Consider the following 17,694-nt stretch of genomic DNA (forward strand, 5'->3'; position numbering starts at 1 on the left):
CTTCTTGTTAGAGACTTGTACCCTCTAACGTTGATGCATAGCGACCTACCTACTCATCCGGGCCGCCGCCGACCCATACTGGTCGATCTCCGATGGGTCTTCGGCGGCGCCGCGCCGTGGACTACCAGCGTGGATGTCATTTTAGAGATATTTTGCAGATCAGGGTTCGGAACGAGATACGCGAGTTCCGAAACGTTGCAACAACGACCGATGACAGCAAGATACCAGGACACGCGCGCGGCTCTGACGTGTGTAATTCAAGAGTACGGTTTTCTGACTTTGTAGTTCTCTCTGGTCCGCTCCCCTCCTCCACCGGAAGTAGCCCGGCCCCACAACTATCTGCTGAGAAACGGAATAACGGAGGGGTGGTTGACGGAAATACGGATATACGGGGATATCCCTTTCACGCTCTCCCTTGAATCTCTTCGGCGTTAGACGTGATTGACTCGTACACGACTGGGAATTTTCCCCGATTCTTCACGATGAATGGTATTTCGTCGTAGTTATCATGAATTTCGTGATCTCAAACGCTGCTGAGCAATTTGTCTGATGGTCTTGGCAGCAGAGCCATCATGAGCAAGTAACGCCTGAAGGTTTGGCGAGGACTTTGGTCAATGAACAAGAGAATGGCAGGGGTTCATCTGAACGACCAGGAGCCCAAACCTCCCCCGGGGAGATAGACCATCTTTCAGACATTCCTTGGATGAATGTCAACCCGGCCCCCAATATCCTCCCAGGCTCCAGCGCATCACCACCAGCGCAGCTTTACAAATCACCGCTATCTCAACTTCCAACACACTGCCGAATACGGCCATTCCAGAACGCCAAAAGTGGCTGGAACCCGCGGACTTGTCAACTTAGCCTGTCAGACAGCGAGCCAGACTAGGCTTGGCTCGGGCCCAAGCTCCCAGCGAATTGGCACTGGTAGGCATCGAAAGCGTCCAAACTTGAGGGTGGGATGGGCGGCGTCCATCCCGAGCGCGCGGGGTAAAATGTACGCCAGTGCGCCACGCGCCTTGCTAAGCTCTTGCGCCTTTGGCACTAGACCAGCCCAGCCCGACACTTTGAATGCCTCTTGCCCGCCTCTTTGGAACCTTCCGTGCCCTCTCAGCCCTGCGTTCTGCTAAGCACCGACGCATCCTTGACACCTATGGCAGGTTAAGCACTGTTGGAGTTGAGCCTGTTCCGAAGAGTGTTCCGAAAGGGGTTAAGCAAAGGTTTGTCCCGCTCGCTGGCCTGCGCCGCCGCCCGCAGTCCAGCTTTCCTAGCTCTCGACAAAGGGCTCGTGATCAGAAGCTGAATTGGAAGAGAAGGTTGGGGGCTGTACGTGTAGGTATACGAGAGTTCTAGAGCTCTGCGTGTCCCGCGGGCCCGGGGGCGGATTTGCCGATGGGCGGGAACCGGCTGTGTTGTTAACGTGTCTTGCCGTTCATCTTTAATGCGGCTTCGAGAAGGTTGTCTGACCGTCTGACTGATCTTGCAGGTTGACGTGACAAAAAGGTTCTCAGTCATCCATCATATTGAAGTCGCTGACATATCTTCAACAAGTTAAGTCCGTACGGATACACCGAAAGAGACGTCATGGTCCCGTCCCGTTGGGAAAGTTAAAGATCAGATTAGATTTTGAGTCTGTTCCCGCTGGAGCTTCCTCCCGAAAGGGGTAAAAATATCCTCTCAAGGAGTCCCATAGAACAGTCAACAGGCGGTCATCGACGCAGCGACGCACTGAGCACTGACTGGTTCGATCGACCACGCAAAACTCCTGTCAATTGCTGGAATGCCGACTCGCGTGCCGCGTGATGGGGCCAAGGATGTGTGGTGCTCAACTGAGATGTGGTCTAATACCGTCTTGGTGAGCCCAAAGAACCCAGTCAGCAACCACCACACGGAAGCAATTCTCAAGGGACGAGAAGAAATGATCCATCCATGATCCAAAAGGACCCATATCCGGTACACCCTACCCTGGCCCGGACCCTCTGCTAGAACTCGCCAATCCCACGTGTAAGTCCGAGACAGAGACGGCTCTAAGCCTCTAAGGTAGGTCTTTAGGTCGTCCCCTTGTCCCGCTGGCCTGGCTGGCTGGTTCGGGGATCTTTGATTCAATTTCTTAGTCCCGTACTTCGTCTGTACGCCTAGTCCGGGAATGGCGAATTTTCCAAATTGTAAATGGGTCCTCCCCGGTTCGGAGGGGCGTTCCCGCCCTCGCGCGTTGGCGTCAACCTGACGGGTAGATCGTTTTCCATTACTTCAACTCGAGTATCGCCCGTCGTTGATGGTCCTGCCTGGGGCCTTTCCTGTTCTTTGAAGGTCAGGGTTAGCAACATTCCGAGGTTGAAGGAACACCGCACTCCAGTTCACGATGGCTTCTCCGTCCGCATCTGAGAAGCAGCAGCAGTATGTTCGCAAGAGCCTCGACTCAACATCAGGCGACAGGACCGCCGCTGCGACACCGGACGTCAACATGCTCCGGGACGACAAGCACATCCCCGACGACTCAAGCTTAGGCCGATCGAGTAGAGACGACTCAAGCGACGACAATGGCGACAACCTCGCGCCGCAACAATCCAATGCTTCTTCGGTATGGGCTGTCGACGGCATGTCGTTCCCCCGTGAAGCCATGTTCGTAATTATTTGCTGCATGGCACAATTCTGCACTCGTAAGTTGCTGCCCTCTATCCCCAAACTCCATCTCGTAGCATCGCGTTATCCCTAAGCATGAGAAAACATGAAAATTATGGACTAACCACTTGCACAGAGGCCGCCTACATGGAAACCCTCGTCCTCCTCCACGTCATCGGCGGCTCCTTTCACGTAGACAACCCAGCCCGCCTAGCCTGGCTCGTTGCCGGCTACTCCCTCACCGTCGGCACCTTCATCCTCTTCTCGGGCCGCCTCGGCGACGCCTTTGGCTACAAGCGCATGCTCATCATCGGCTTCGCCTGGTTCTCCCTCTGGTCCCTCATCGCCGGCCTCAGCGTCTACTCAAACTTCACACTCGCCGTCTTCTCACGCGTCCTCCAGGGCATCGGCCCGGCCATCTGCCTCCCCAATGCCCTGGCCTTATTCGGCGCCGCCTACCCGCCGGGTCACCGCAAGGCCATGGTTTTCTCTTTCTTCGGCGCCGTCGCGCCCATGGGCGGCGTCGTCGGAGCCGCCATCGCCTGCACGCTCGAGCTCGAGTGGTGGCCTTGGGCACTCTGGGCCCTCTCCATCTGGCTCGCGATCCTGGCCGTCGCGGGCTACTTCATCATCCCTGAGCCGCACGCAAAGGTCGACCGCCCTCCGAGGACCCTCAGCGACATGTTTGTCGAGCTCGACATCCCCGGCGCGGTCACGGGCATCGTGGCGCTCATCCTCTTCAACTTTGCTTGGAACCAGGCGCCCATCGACGGCTGGAAGACGCCCACGGTCCTCGTCCCGCTCATCCTCGGCCTCGTCCTTTTCGGCGTCTTCACCGCCATCGAGTTCAAGTACGCTGAGAAGCCTCTTCTGCCCTTTGACGCCGTCAACGCCGACGTCGCTTTCGTCCTCGCGGCCGTCGTCTGCGGCTGGGCGACCTTCGGCATCTGGACGCTCTACCTCGTCCAGATCCTCCAGGAGATCCGCACGCTCTCGCCGCTGCTCACGTGCGCGTGGTTCTCGCCCGTCGTGGTCACGGGCGGTCTCGCGGCCGTCATCACGGGCAAGCTCCTCGGCCCGCTCAAGGTGCGCCCGCCCGTCGTCATGACGATGGCGCTCATCGCCTTCACCGTCGGCGTCATCCTCACGGCCACGGCGCCCGAGAACCAGATCTACTGGGCGCAGATCTTCGTCTCCATGATCATCATGCCCTTTGGCATGGACATGAGCTTCCCCGCCGCGACGCTGATCCTGTCGAATGCCGTCAAGAAGGAGCACCAGGGCATCGGGGCGAGTCTGGTCAACACGGTGGTCAACTACGGCATCGCGCTCGGCGTCGGGTTCGCGGGCACGGTGGAGGTGCACGTCAGCAAGGGCGCGGGGACCAAGGAGGAGCAGTTCAGGGGGTTCCGGGGCGCGTTGTACATGGGTGTCGGGCTCGCTGGGCTTGGATTGTGTGTTGCGTTGACGTTTTTGGCGAGAGAGTGGCGGCATCGCAAGGGCGGCTCAGGGAACGAGGAGAAAGCTGCCGAGGCGCAAACGGGAAACTCATGATAAGACGTGTATAGAATAGATGAGGTAGCTGCTCGGCGCAGTGATAGACTAGATGTTGGTAGACAACAAGATTTGTTCACAATTAGGGTCCTACCAACTCGACCGTGCCATGTGAAGCTGTCAGCACATCGGGGTATCCAAGTATGTCTCGTGCGAAACACCAAATCGCAGCAATGTATGATACGATGGACCATAAGTCATCGATTTCACATGAGCACAAAAGATGGATTGAGTCATGAGTGAATCCCAGGGGTTCGTGAATATCAGAGAGAAAGAATGCATCCTATTTTTTGGTATCCAGTTGATGCTCGCTGCCAACCAAACAAGATGCTCTTATCCAAAACGCCATGCTGTTGAAGTCTAGCAAACCCTCACACCTCCGCCGCCTTCTTCCCTACCCATAACACCCTTTCTTCCCCTCGAGGCGTGCCTCCATGAGAGAGGTAGAGCCTCATTTCCCAGTCCGGCTCCGAAGCGTCTTCAACCCCGTCTTATGCTCCGTATGCTTCTTACTCAACTGCACCTGTCTCACAAACAAACTCAGAACGAGCCCGAGCCCGGCAAACGCAACATAGACGATATACATCGTCCTCAGAGAACTCAGATACGCCCCGCGCGCAATCTGCCCCTGCTCCCCCTGCAAATCCGCCACCACGCCCACGCTGGACGCGGCGCTCGAACCAGAGAGCATATTCGCTAGCTCAGGGCCGAGCTCCTCCCTCAGCCGCGGGTACTGCCTCTGCATCTCATTATTAAACACCACACCACCAATAACCACAGAAATCGACGTGCCCATCTGTCTGATGAACCCAAACGCCGACGTCGCGGCCGCGATGTCGCGCGGCTCCACCGACGTCTGCACCGCAATCAGCGGACTCTGGAAGTTGGGCCCGATACCGAGCCCCGCGACGATCTGGTACAGGATAATCTTTGTAAAGTTGCGGTCGAGCGGTAGGTCGTGGAACAACCCGAACCCGACCGTCGTGACGAGCATGCCGCCGACGATGAGGTAGACGTAGTTGCCCGTCTTGCGGATCAGCACGCCCGCGACGGCGGACATGAGGGACAGCGAGAGGACGTAGGGGAGCAGGTAGACGCCCGAGAGGAGGGAGGAGACGCCCTGCACGCCCTGGAAGTAGAGCGGCAGCCAGTAGCTGCCCGAGATGAAGGCGAAGGCGTGGCAGAAGGCCGTCGCGAAGGCGGCCATGTTGGACCAGCTGCGGAAGAGGTGCATCGGGATGACGGGGTACCGCGCGTACTTCCACTCGTTGACCGCGAAGATGCCAATCGTGACGATGCCAAACACGATCAGACAGATGACAGTAGGCGAGCTCCACGGGTACTGAACGCCGCCGAACTCGAGTCCGAACAGGAACATGAGCGTGCCGCCGATGATGGTCAGCGTGCCGACCCAGTCGATCGCCTTCAGGCCCTGCGCGACGGGCGTCCGCGGGTTGTGCAGCTTGAGGACGAAGAAGAGCACGATGAAGCCGACGCCCGAGATGGGCAGGTTGACGTAGAAGCACCACCGCCAGGTGGCCTTGCTCGTGAAGACGCCGCCGAGGACGGGGCCGATGGCGCTCGAGACGGCCCAGACCATGCCCATGACGCCGAAGTAGACGCCGCGCTGGCGCATCGAGAAGAGGTCGCTTACGCAGATGTTGACGAGGACGATGATGCCGCCGCCGCCTATGCCCTGGATCGCGCGGGCGCCGATGAGCATGCTGTGTCATGTTAGCAACATCTATACGCCATCCTCCGGTCTGAAGCTCTCAGAGACTTACCCCATGCTCGTAGACAACCCACAAATCAACGACCCAACCCAAAACACACCAACGGCGCACAGCAGAATGGGCTTCCGGCCCCAGATATCAGAAATCTTGCCCCAGGTCGGCACGAAAGCCGCATTACTGAGAAGGTACGCCGAGCCGATCCAGATGTATCCGATATTGCTATTAAACTCCTCCGCAATGGTCGGCACGGCGGTCGTGATAATCGTAACGTCCAGCGCCGCCAGGAACAGCGCCGCGCACAGCGAGAGCACGATGAGCGTTGTCTCGAGCTTCGTGCGGCCGGCCTCGGGCGTGTCTTCGGCGCCGGCCGCCGCTGCCGGTGGTGGCCCTTGCGCCGCTGCCGTGGCTTGTGTTTCGGGCGCGGCCTCTTTGGTGTCGCTGGGGGCCGTCACATGGCCTGTTGTCGCCGTTGGGGCAGTGGCGTCGTGGGAGAGTTCTTGTTCTTCCGCCTTGATGTTTGTCGCGTTGGGGTTGCTGCGGATGGTTACCGAGTCGCTGCTGGTGGTCGTGGGCGATCCATCTTCGGTTTGGGAGCCGGCGGCGCGCTCAATGTCGCCGACCTTTTCGTCGTCGTGGACCTCGTGGAAGTCTTTTGCTGTCATCTGTGCTTTGCTGTGCTGGACGATGGTCCTGGGCGGTATAGGAATGTCGTGTGAAGATTGTGTGCTTGTCTCAAGAGCTCAGTCTGTTTTCGGGATGGTGAGCGAGAGACTGATGATTCATAGGAGGAAGTGGTGAGTCTAAAGGTAGCTAGCTGAGGAGGACCTTTCAACGTGAGAATTGAAATGAGATCACCAGCTTCGCGCAAAGAGAGAGAGACACGGTGAGGCGATGAGAGATACAACGTGCCGAGACTGGGTAATGCTCAGTGAGTGACAATGTTCAGCTACAACTAGTGAGAAGAAACCCGTAGCAGCAGTCGCTCCGTCATGATTGTCAAGAGGAAGAGTCAAAGGTCACCGAAACGAAACGAAAGAAAAGTGACGAGCCAAAGGCGCAACAAATTTCCATTACGAATCCAAAGTCGATGACAAGCACCTCCACATGCGCTCCAACCTGTACCCTCCCCTGGTCCCATGGCGAGGGAAAAGTGGACGTAAAGGGACTGGTCTCGAAGCAGCTAAGAGCAAGGGGTGTGAGATCTAAAGCATCCAAGACTGGGGTAAGTGAAAATCGTGTGTAATAGTGTACCCTACCTACTAAGGTAGTATGGGGGTGGAAAGACGCGAGAGCGACGAGAGCCGAGAGACACAAATGTCGACTGTTGCCGCGTTGCCGAATCGGCAAAAGTTGATTGACTCAATGACTACACTAAAAGCATGGATACGGATAGGTAGAGAACTCTTGCTGGGGCTAATGCGACATCGGATTTAACCAGCACAAGCTCGGCGCGAGAGCCGGTGAGAGTGTTTAGTTGACACTTCATGTCTAGTACTTTTTATCCGAAGTCTCTATCCGTATAGACTCATAAGGTCTTCTCGGAGCACTTCGTCCTGCCGATTGGTTTATGTTAATGTTGAGTCCCCAAACGAGTTGGTGTTCTTATTATCCACCACCCAAAGCCGAAGCCGAACTACCTGACTAGGAAGCTAAAGACTGCTAAGCTGCTCATTGAATCCATCTACACTATTGACTTATCCCACCTGAACCGTGCCGTCATCCGTGAGACTGCTAGACTCAGCTGATGGCTTGGTAATCAGCCTTCAACTTCAACATTAACTCATATGTTACCGTATTACAGTTGTCATCCTTGATACATCTGCAACAGCGACAATTACGATCCTGCGACCCTGCGACTTGGACGCCGAGATCGCAGACAGTAACACCTTTGCGACGGGAATGAGGGACTGAGCCAGAAGTTTGAACAAGTGCCAGGGTCCTTGCCCCCACCTCGGCTGTTCCCCCCGCAATGGAAGGCTTATCCTTGGTTGTCGGAATGCTTGTCATCATCACTGGGTGTCTGCGATCGGGTTCGTCTTTGTGCATAGTGGTCTTGTCTATTGGCTGCTTCTCTGTTATTACCTAGTTAGACTATAGCCCATCTCTCTCATGGCAATATACTGGCTGGTTTATAGGGATGACTGTGTATATTACAGATCACCTTGAGAATGATACTAGAATATCTACCAGCCAAGCTACGAAATAAATGCCCAGCTTCTACAGCGGCACAGCCCGTTTTCTTGGAGCAGTTAGATAGAGCGTCAATTCCAGCCACGGGTGCTTAATATACACGAGGTACTAAACAGGTTACATTTTGTAATGCATCACACATAGGTGTTATACAAAGCACTACTTCAACCAGTAGAGGTGATACAAACATGAGTGACTGACAGACCTCGGAGTGGAGTTCCAAGCCTCCCTTGAATAGCTCACTCTCATCTCAAGTGGGAACTCACTCAAAAAAGCTTCACCACTCAGAAACCACCAACCTAATTTCAGCCTCAACCACCAACCACCAAACTCACAAACAATGCTTCTTTCAACGTCGTGATCACATACCCCTACCATCCACCTCCCTCTCCAGCATCTCACACTCATGAGGCTCTTCTTCCGCCCAACCCAAATCTCAGCCTCATTGCGCCTCACAAACCACCCCTTTAATAATCCCTCCTCATCAAGACTCATCACCACAATGTCCTCCTCCCAAGCACAATCATCACGGACTTACACCGACGCAATCAACCTCCTAAACACCCTCATCCCAAACCTCAAAGTCCACGCCCTCTTCAACAAACCAAAAGATGCCGCTCCCGCCTCCGCAGCACCAGCAACACCAACACCAGACCCAAACCTCCTCGCCATCCCCGAAATGCGCGCCTGGCTCCTCCGCGCAAACCTCACCCCCGAACGCCTCGCCTCCCTCTCCTTCATCCACATAGCAGGCACAAAAGGAAAAGGCTCCGTAACAGCCCTCACGACCTCGGCCCTCCTCAACCACTCATCCTCATCCTCCTCGCCCCCTTCCACGACTTCGATAGGCCCCATAGGAACCTACACCTCCCCCCACCTCCTCACCCCCCGCGAGCGCATCGCAATCTCAAACACCCCCATCTCCCAAACCCTCTTCGCAACATCCTTCTTCGAACTCTGGGACGCCCTCTCCTCCTGCACCTCCCCCTCCGCCCCCGGCAGCAGCGCCAGCACCGCCGGGCCCGACCTCGGCATCGAACCGGGCTCCAAACCCTTCTACTTCCGCTTCCTCACCCTCCTCGCCCTGCACGTCTTCCTCAAACTCCGCGTCCGCACCGTGGTGTTGGAATGCGGCATCGGCGGCGAGTACGACGCCACGAACGCCATCCCACCCGAGGCGGTGACGACTTCGGTCATCACGCAGCTGGGCATCGATCATGTTGCGATGTTGGGGTCCACACCCTCGCAGATCGCGTGGCATAAAGCGGGTGTGATGAAACCCGGCGTCGCGACCTTCACGCGCAGGTTATCCGATGAGGCACACCCGGGCGTGATGACCGCCCTCCGCTCCCGCGCGCGCGAAGTAGGCGCGGAGCTAATCGAGGTCGACGACGAGGACGTCACTGCGTGGAGCGGCGTCAAGGACGCAAAGTTACCAGGCGGGGACTTTCAAAAGAGGAACCAGGCTCTCGCTGCGCTGGCTGCGAGGCGGCACATCCAGGTCCTTCAAGCCCGAGAAGCGGGGTCAAGCACGGTAGGAAAGGCGAATCGTTCGCTGGCGGATGTCCCCGGAGTCATCATCGCCGGTCTGCGCGAGGCGACGCTCCGCGGCCGGCACGAAGTCCTCAGACAGGGCGGTGTATCGTGGTACCTCGACGGCGCGCACAACGCGGATAGTCTGGCCGAAGTAGCGCGCTGGATATCACCCATCGTCACCGCCACGACCTCCTCAGACACCGCTCACGACGACGGAGAAAGTTTCGTCCTCGTCTTCAACCAGCAAGAGCGCGACGCCTCCGCCCTCCTGACAGAGTTCCTCCGCCAGATGAAGACCCTGGGTGTCGACCTCGAGACGCGGCTGGCTGCGGCCGTCTTCACGAGGAACGACAAGGCTAACATCGCCGGCGAGGGCGGGGAGGTAGATCTCAGTGTTCAGCAGGCGTGTGCTGCGGCGTTCAGGGAACTGTATCCTGCTACAAAGGTCGTGGTGTGCAGGGACCTGACGGAGATGAAGAGCGCCGTCGATGGCGTCGCGGAGCCATCGTCGGGGACAAACGTGCTGGTTACGGGGAGCATGTATCTCGTTGGAAACGTCATCGGCTTCTTGGAGCCGGAAAATCTATTGTAATCCACCCAGAATAGAAGACTGAAGAATATAGAAGATATAAATCTAGAGTTGAATCCGTGAGGACATGTCTGTTCGTGCCCCTATGTAAAGCCGTTGTTAAACCCCATTGTATCCCATAAGACCCCAACCTCTTGGAGTCAAACGCAAAAGCAATATGAATACTCCACACCCTGGAAACATCTACAAAGCATCCGCGCCCTCCAGGATGCCCAGCGCGCCACCAACAAGATGCAAACTCCCCGTGACAAGAGCCTGTACACTCTCGCCCTCCGGCAGGCCCTCGCCGACGCTCCGGACGTGGTTCAAGGCCTCTTCGATAGTCGGTATCACGCGCACGTCGGCGTGGGGATCCAGCTTGGACCAGCGCTCCGCGAACTGCCTCTGCACCGTCATGGCCTCGATGGCTTTGGCGTCGTACTGGTGGTTGACGAAGTCTTTCCATCGTCAAGTCAGCATCTTCTTCTCTCGTCCAAACATTCCGACCATCCCAACGACACTTGAGAAGGAAAAGGGGGCTCACCTCGCTTATACCCAGTCCGGGCATACGTAACGTTCGTACAAAACACCACGCTCTCAAACGCCCTCCCATCCACCCTCTTGATAGCCTCGTACATGCCATCCAAAAAGTCAATCGCCTCCGTCCGACCCTGCTGGTTAAACACCAGCGCCCTCGGCCCCTTCTTCCCCCTGCGCGCACTCTCGTCCACATACCACCGCGCCGCCATCCTCAGACTATCCGTCGTATGCGCCCCGTCAACGTACCACGCAACGGCGCCCTCCTCCTTCACCTCACACCGCCCCCTCCAAACAACCCCCTCCAACCCCTCCACAAACGGCGCCGACAACCTCCCCGGGTCCCTCCTGAACTCGGGATCGACCCTCTCCAGCGCAGTCTCCGCGAGCCGCACCGCCAAACTCGCATTCCTCTTCTGGAAAACCGCATCAGGACGGATCTTGACGCCCCCAAGCCGCGGATCAACGCCAACAACCTCCATCTCGACCCCCTTCTCCCTCGCCCGCTCCTCCAACACCCCCGCCGCCCCAGCAACCTGCTCAACAGTGAACCCCTTACTCCCAGCCTTCATAATCCCGCCCTTGTGCCACGCAATCTTCTCCACCGTATCCCCCAGCGCGAAAACGTGATCGATCCCCAACGTCGTAATCCCCGTCGCGACAGGCCGTCCCACAAGATTCGTAGCATCATACTCCCCTCCGATCCCCGTCTCCAAAATAGCAACATCGCACCCCTCGCTCAGGAAAGCATGGAAACTAACCAGCGTCAGATACCGCGAATATATCGGCCTCGTCCCCACCGCAACAACCTCTCCCAGCACCTCATTCTCCTCCCCCAACCGATCCCACACCTCGAAGAAATACCGCGCAAACAGCGCCTCGGATATCGGCACGCCGTTGATCCGTATCCGCTCCCTCACCGCGATCAAATGCGGCGAGATCAACAACCCGACCTTGCGCGGTATCGACCTCGGCGAAGCGGCGCGGTGCCGCGCGAGGATGGAGTCGGTGAAGGCGCAGGTGCTTCCCTTCCCCTTTGTCCCCGCGACGTGGATCACGTTGAGGCCGTCGAGGTCGGAGACGGAGTAGCCCACGCGCGCGAGGTACGCTCGCATTTCGGCGACGGAGGCTTCGTCGGGGCGGATGCCCGCCTTGCGGCGGGCTTCGATTACGGCGAAGGGGGTTTGGAGGGTGTTGAGCGCGTCGACGGCGTCCTGGGGGTAAACTGAGTTAGTAAAGTTTGGTTCTGCGGTGTGCTTTTGTCCTCTCCTCTCCTCGTCTTGTGGTCCTCAACTGCGTGGCTCTGTGAAGTCAAGCTTGAAGCGGCAGAGATGTCGCGATCTCCGACCTCGGAGACAACGCTCTGAAGCTTCACAGCGGGAAGGGGGACATCTTGGGGGAAGACTTACATTGTACGTCCTCCCGGCGGTAGCCATCATTCGTCGTCCCAAGAATGTGGAAAGTAGGAAACTTCTGCTGCTGGCGCTGCGCGTGAGGCGTATTACGTGGCGGGATGCATGATGCATCAAGGACGTTGGGAATGCTCCCTCTCTTTTTGGGGGGGAGGTCCTTTACAGCGGGGCTCGAGATGGAGGGGTTACCAGAGCTCTCCCTTGAACTCTGGTTAAGGTACTTTGGAAAGGTAGAATTTCGGGGTGTGGTAAGCTGCTGCGTCTGCTACCGGGTTTCGGTGGGGGGTTCATTCTGATTATATGCGGCTTCCACTGGGGGTGGGCGCTTCGGGACTCGAGCCGGGAGAGCGTGGTCCGGGGGCCCTGCGCTCGGCGCTCGTCCCGTTTCCTTAAAAGTCTGCGCCGAACAAGGTAGTCCGGACGGCTCTCGTGGCACCGGCTTGTGACAGCGCGTCGGAGAGCCTCTAAAAACTCAATGCGTGTTTTTATACCATTTACTTTAGGTACTAGTTAACCATGTGTCTTTACAATAAGCTTCCTTTCAGGTTGGGTAATGGCCCGAATGAATCAACTAAGCAAATGCCAAACCGCGCTCTGGGTCTGTAGCATACAGAGGCAGTACGGACATCACAAGTAGAAAGACTTGATAAAATACACTGCCTTCATTCAAGTCTATGGGCTATGTCTTACACAGACCAGAGGTCTAGGCTATCTTGCTCACTCTCACTCTTCTAAATAGTCTCCCCGTGGGAGCCCCCCTTCATACTAGAACAAAAGAAAAAGAATATTTCCCGTCCATTATTCTACCTTGAGACTCTGCAGGCGCGCTTCTGTCGCAATGACCTAGAATTAAACACATTAGTTATCGGACATTCCTCACATGCATTTCACGAGGGTATACTCACATCAAGAGCCTGCTGGACCTCAAGAACCTTCCTCACCTCACCGAGCCAGTCTCTGCTCAGCGTCTTCGCCCAGCCCTGCAGACCGTTCATCTCACGGGCCGCAGCATCCAGGTTACCCTCCTCCAACAGCGTCTGCGTGCGGGTGAGGATGCTCTCAACGTCATCGCCGCCGACCAGGCCCTGCTTCTTGAACATGACCTTGCTGAGGAGGTAGCTCGACGCGTGGCTGGCGACGCCGGCCTCCTCGGGCAGGAGGGACGCCTTGCGCACCTCGTTGGCGACTATCCTGAAGCGGTCGATAAGCTGTGCCGCGTTGGAGAGTCCGCGCTGGTAGGCCGACGGGTTGATCGAGGCAATGGCCGCGTTGACGACAGGGTCTTCGGCCGCAATCTCCTTGAGCGCAACGAGTTCGCGCGTAAACGGCTTGGGCGTCGTCGCGTTCTCCAGGCTGGCGCGGACGGCGTCCACAGCGACGTGGAGCTGCTGAGTGCGCAGGTTGGTGTCGACAACCTCGTTCCAGCCCGTCGTCAGCTTCTCGAGGTCCTGGACAGCCGCCGACAGGTTGTTGAGCTTGCCGAGGCGGCCCTCGCGCTCGGCCTCGACGTGGCCCTGTACCTCGGCAACGAACTCCTTCTTCAGGGCGAGCGCCTGCTCCAGAAGCTGGTTGTTGAGACGCTCCTCGTTAAGCTGCTTCTCGCGCTCCAGCAGAAGCTTGACGCGCTCGTTGTAGGCATCCTTGACCTTCTTCATCTCGTCCTCGAAATCCTTTCTCCACTGGGTCTCCTGGGCGACCATGGCGGACTCGACGCGGGCAATCAGGTCGTTGGCGGCCTTGTCAAAGTCGGCGACCTTTGCCTCAACCTCGGAAGCAGCCTTCTCCTCGACCGAAGACTTGATGGCCTTGATCTTGCCTCCGACCTTGCTCAACTCGCCCTTGGCCTTGGCAATGGTCGGAGAGTAGCGGCCGTGGGCCTTGTCAGCGTTGATAACGGTGATGATGTCGTTGAGCATGCGAACGAGGTCCTGGACGACGGGCTCGGTGGCATCCTCAATCTTCAGCGCGTCGATCGGGGCAATGGGAGGGAATCGCGAAGGCTCGTTGACCTCGGGGGCCTTGAATCCGTTCGAGTCCTCCTTGGGCGCAGAAGCAGCAGCAGGCTTGGTCTCCTTGGCGGGCTCAGGCGCGGCCTTGGGAGCCTCCGGCGCAGGCTTGGGCTTCTCGGCCGGCTTGCTCACCTCCTCCTTGACAGCGACGACCTTGGCAGCAGCCTTGTCAACAGCGCTCGACTGACGACCAGCGGGCTCGCCGTTATCGGCTACTCTCCATGACGCGCCGCTCTGGGCGGGGATCTTGACCTGGCTTCCGGTATCTCTTCCCTTGATCTTGTTCGAGAGGTTGGGGAATCGCTTGCGGAAGTCTGCTTCCTCAAAGTAGAGAACGGCCTGCTCGCCAAAGGGAATATATTCGGTGAAGAAGTCGTGGAAGTTATCGTTGACGCGCGAGTACCAGACACCGCCTCCGAAGCCGACGGCGCCGAGGATGGCGAGGGTCAAGACGAGGTTTCTCAATCGGCGGAAGAAACCCTTCTTCTTGGGCGCGGCAGCGGCGGGCGACTCGGGCGGAGGAGGAGCAGCGGCAGCGGCAGCGGCAGCCTCGAGGTTGGGAACGACGACCGCGGGATCGGGAGTCGGGGGCGTAAGAGGAACCTCTTGCTTGGGGATGGTCGGCTCGACGGCGGAAATTTCGGGGACGGCGCTCTTCTCTGAGGTGATGGTCTCTGATGCCGGCAGGACGGCGGGTTTGGAAGGGTCGACAGCGGGCTTCTTGTCGTCTGCGAAATGCCTCCTCTGGCGGGCGGCAGCGGCCTGCCATTGGCGGCCAACGACGGCCGCCGCAGGCCTGTGGCCGAGCACCCTCACGGATCGAATCGACGTTCGCAACATGAGGGGATGCAATGGGCCGACAGGGCGTAATTGGGGGTGAATGATGTCGAGGGGGAGTTGCAGTGGGAGGTGTTCCGTACCTTTTGGTGACGGGAATCCAGGCACAAAAAAGCTCAGGGAAAAGTTCGGCTAAAACTGGGTGAGCTTCCAGCCGCGCCGTGCTGGTCCGCTGCGAGCGCCGAGCGGCAGGAACCGGGATCTCAGCCAGGACCACCTGCCTGCCTATACCTTACTACGTACTTGTTTGTACCTTACTACGTAAAGTACCTCAGAAAGAGCTCACGTCACCTGTCAATTATTGACACGCGGCTTTCACCCTCTCCCGTCTTCATCAAATTGATAAATTGATATACATCATGTTTTAGTGGGAATTATACAGGTCTTTGCTTTGCATGAATTTTCTCTCAAATTCTTGATCATCTGGCGAATTATTGGTTGAGAAACCAAGAAAAGAAACTACGTCACCAAGCTTTACTTCCTTGGTGGCTCCATTTGGAAATCTTCATCGGCATCCACGAGCTGTGTGTATATACGTCAATGGGACCATGTCCAGTGCATCACCAAGCCCAGGAATGAAACGATAAGAAATTGTATACGGCCCCATCCTTGAGAAACAGTTGCCTCTATCGCATACTGTACATCAGAAAAATGCTGCAGGATGCTTCCCCCAGTAAAGTGAATCCGTTCCCGTACACCGTCTTATCCCAGGACTGTCCCTACACCCGAGTTGCCGCAACCGAATGACCAGCTCAATGAAGACTCGAAATGTAAAATCACACACACACGCAACTCTCCCCCCTTCTCTCCTTGACTCTCCCTCTTCTCTCCTTCTCTCAAAAAAACGTACTGTTGATATTAAAAAGCTGGGTCTAGCATACCCATTCTTTGGTGTAGGGGTTTGCGACAACGCTCTTCTTCAGCCCAAACCCATTCAGCCCAAACGCCGTCGTGTACGTGCTTGTATTGGTGCGGTGCCTGAACTGATGGGTGCCCTCGCGCAGTCTGCCAAGGGGAGCCTGTCTCGCCTCGGACGTGATGCCAATCTTTCGCCGTATTCCTTGGGCTCTTTCGATATGTGATGATTGATGATGTTGGAATGTGAGTCTCTTCTCACTTAGCAGCTGCAAGGCCCGCTGACATTGCTGCCAGGAGTCTCGGGTTGAAGGCTAACGCCCTGTCGCTGGCCTGGCCGAGCGTGCCTAGGGCCGGCCTGGTCAAGCGGCAGCTTCTTGGCGATAGCAGTGAAGAGGTCCTTGACGTTCTCGGCCGTCTTGGCTGATGTCTCGAAGAAGAGGAGTCCGGCCTCGCGCGCATACGCCTCGGCGTCGGCCGTGGACACCGCTCTCTTATCGGGCTGCTCGGTGACCAAATCCAGCTTGTTGCCGGCGAGGGCGATGATGATGTTTTCGTTGGCTTGTCTCTGCAATTCCTTGACCCACGCCTTTGCCTTATCCAGGGATGCCTTGCTGCTGTTAGCATTCTTGTGAAGGATGCCATAGGTTATCATTCAACCTACAGATTGGGTAATGTCGTAAACTACCACAGCGCAGTTTGCGTTGCGGTAGTACATGGGTGCAAGGGACTTGTACCGCTCCTGTCCGGCCGTATCCCAAATCTCAAACTTGACTGTGGTGTTTTCGTCGAGAGAAATGGTCTGGGTCAGGAAGGCGGCGCCGATGGTCGATTCGCGGTAGGAGTCGAACTGGTCCTGTAGTGGCACAAGGTTAATGACCTGGTGTGATGATGAAGCCGGGACAAGTTGTGCATCGGGGACTTACCTTGACGAAACGCAACACGATGGAGCTCTGGACAACGGGTTAGCACCAACGGTTGGAATTTCCACGACGATCCGGACAATGAGATACCTTTCCAACAGCGGATTCGCCTGTGTATCATCGTAACCGTTAGCTATTGTTATGATAGACTACTCGGGCGGCAAGGAAGAACACATACCTAGCAAGACGAGCTTGAACTGCGCAAAGCGCGTGTTCATTCCGCGCGCACCAGGAGCACCGGGGCCTCGGGCAGCCATTTTTGCGTAATGTGAAGAAGAGGTTTTTGGGAAGAAGCGGGCGATGGCAGGAAAGTCGGCGTTTGATGGGCCTAACACACGGAGCGAGAGGCTGTTCTAGAATGACGGTTGTATCGAATGTCGCCGGACGGACTCGTTCGCTGGCGTTCGGAAAGGATGGTGCAAGTCGTAATGGAGGAAATGAGGGCGATGTGACGTTGATCGAGATAGGGATCGAGGGTCGCGACAGCAGCCGTCGTGGATCAAAAGATTCGTGGTTGCGCGGCGGGAGGGGCGAGAATGCGAGTACTGCGTAAAGGTCGGTGGTGGTGGAATGTAAGGTGGGAAGCAGCGGGATGGGAGTTGATGGTAAATCGGGGCCTGGAATAATGTGACTGCCTTGGGGTCAACCGTTCTTGGGGGTCTCGGGGGGGCGTGTCGGTGCTGTTGGGTGGTGTGTACGTGTGGGTGATCACTGATGCCCATTCACTGTCTGGTACTTCCGTACTTTATTGCGGGCTGCGTAAGGCAAGGTACTGCGTACGTGGTTGAGAGTGTCCTAGCGCCCGACTAATAAGGTACCTTACCACAGTACCTTACCTACCTAAGGACCAAGCTGTCTACAAGTCTGTAGGTACTCTGCAGTGGAGCGCTGAGATGATACTCACCAGTCGCCGGGCTGTCA

At 57.0% G+C, this 17,694-nt stretch overlaps 5 protein-coding genes across 5 annotated transcripts; 3 read left to right on the forward strand and 2 right to left on the reverse strand.

Moving 5' to 3' along the window:
• Positions 1-1,777: 1,777 nt before the first annotated feature.
• On the forward strand, positions 1,778-1,983 carry CLUP02_13461 (uncharacterized protein; the record flags this gene model as incomplete). Its single annotated transcript, XM_049292400.1, has 2 exons — positions 1,778-1,833; positions 1,893-1,983. The coding sequence occupies 2 exons, from the start codon at positions 1,778-1,780 to the stop codon at positions 1,981-1,983; spliced, it is 147 nt and encodes a 48-aa protein (XP_049149546.1).
• A 376-nt stretch (positions 1,984-2,359) lies between these two features.
• On the forward strand, positions 2,360-4,173 carry CLUP02_13462 (major facilitator superfamily transporter; the record flags this gene model as incomplete). Its single annotated transcript, XM_049292401.1, has 2 exons — positions 2,360-2,657; positions 2,756-4,173. The coding sequence occupies 2 exons, from the start codon at positions 2,360-2,362 to the stop codon at positions 4,171-4,173; spliced, it is 1,716 nt and encodes a 571-aa protein (XP_049149547.1).
• A 451-nt stretch (positions 4,174-4,624) lies between these two features.
• On the reverse strand, positions 4,625-7,044 carry CLUP02_13463 (multidrug resistance protein fnx1; the record flags this gene model as incomplete). The annotated part of the gene is made up of 3 exons (XM_049292402.1): positions 4,625-5,897; positions 5,958-6,645; positions 7,023-7,044. The coding sequence occupies 3 exons, from the start codon at positions 7,042-7,044 to the stop codon at positions 4,625-4,627; spliced, it is 1,983 nt and encodes a 660-aa protein (XP_049149548.1).
• A 1,554-nt stretch (positions 7,045-8,598) lies between these two features.
• On the forward strand, positions 8,599-10,224 carry CLUP02_13464 (uncharacterized protein; the record flags this gene model as incomplete). Its single annotated transcript, XM_049292403.1, has 1 exon — positions 8,599-10,224. One exon carries the CDS (start codon positions 8,599-8,601, stop codon positions 10,222-10,224), a length of 1,626 nt encoding a protein of 541 aa, XP_049149549.1.
• Positions 10,225-10,404: 180 nt separating this feature from the next.
• Positions 10,405-17,495, reverse strand: CLUP02_13465 (mitofilin; the record flags this gene model as incomplete). The annotated part of the gene is made up of 17 exons (XM_049292404.1): positions 10,405-10,658; positions 10,745-11,951; positions 12,032-12,100; positions 12,154-12,349; positions 12,419-12,613; positions 12,678-12,749; positions 12,840-12,880; positions 12,957-12,992; positions 13,055-15,078; positions 15,633-15,714; positions 15,877-16,104; positions 16,137-16,460; positions 16,515-16,730; positions 16,777-16,803; positions 16,864-16,883; positions 16,952-17,126; positions 17,160-17,495. The coding sequence occupies 17 exons, from the start codon at positions 17,493-17,495 to the stop codon at positions 10,405-10,407; spliced, it is 5,502 nt and encodes a 1,833-aa protein (XP_049149550.1).
• Between the last annotated feature and the right edge of the window lie 199 nt (positions 17,496-17,694).

This window comes from Colletotrichum lupini, chromosome 7 (genome assembly GCF_023278565.1).
Source record: "Colletotrichum lupini chromosome 7, complete sequence".
In the NCBI taxonomy this organism is placed as follows: Eukaryota; Fungi; Ascomycota; class Sordariomycetes; order Glomerellales; family Glomerellaceae; genus Colletotrichum; species Colletotrichum lupini.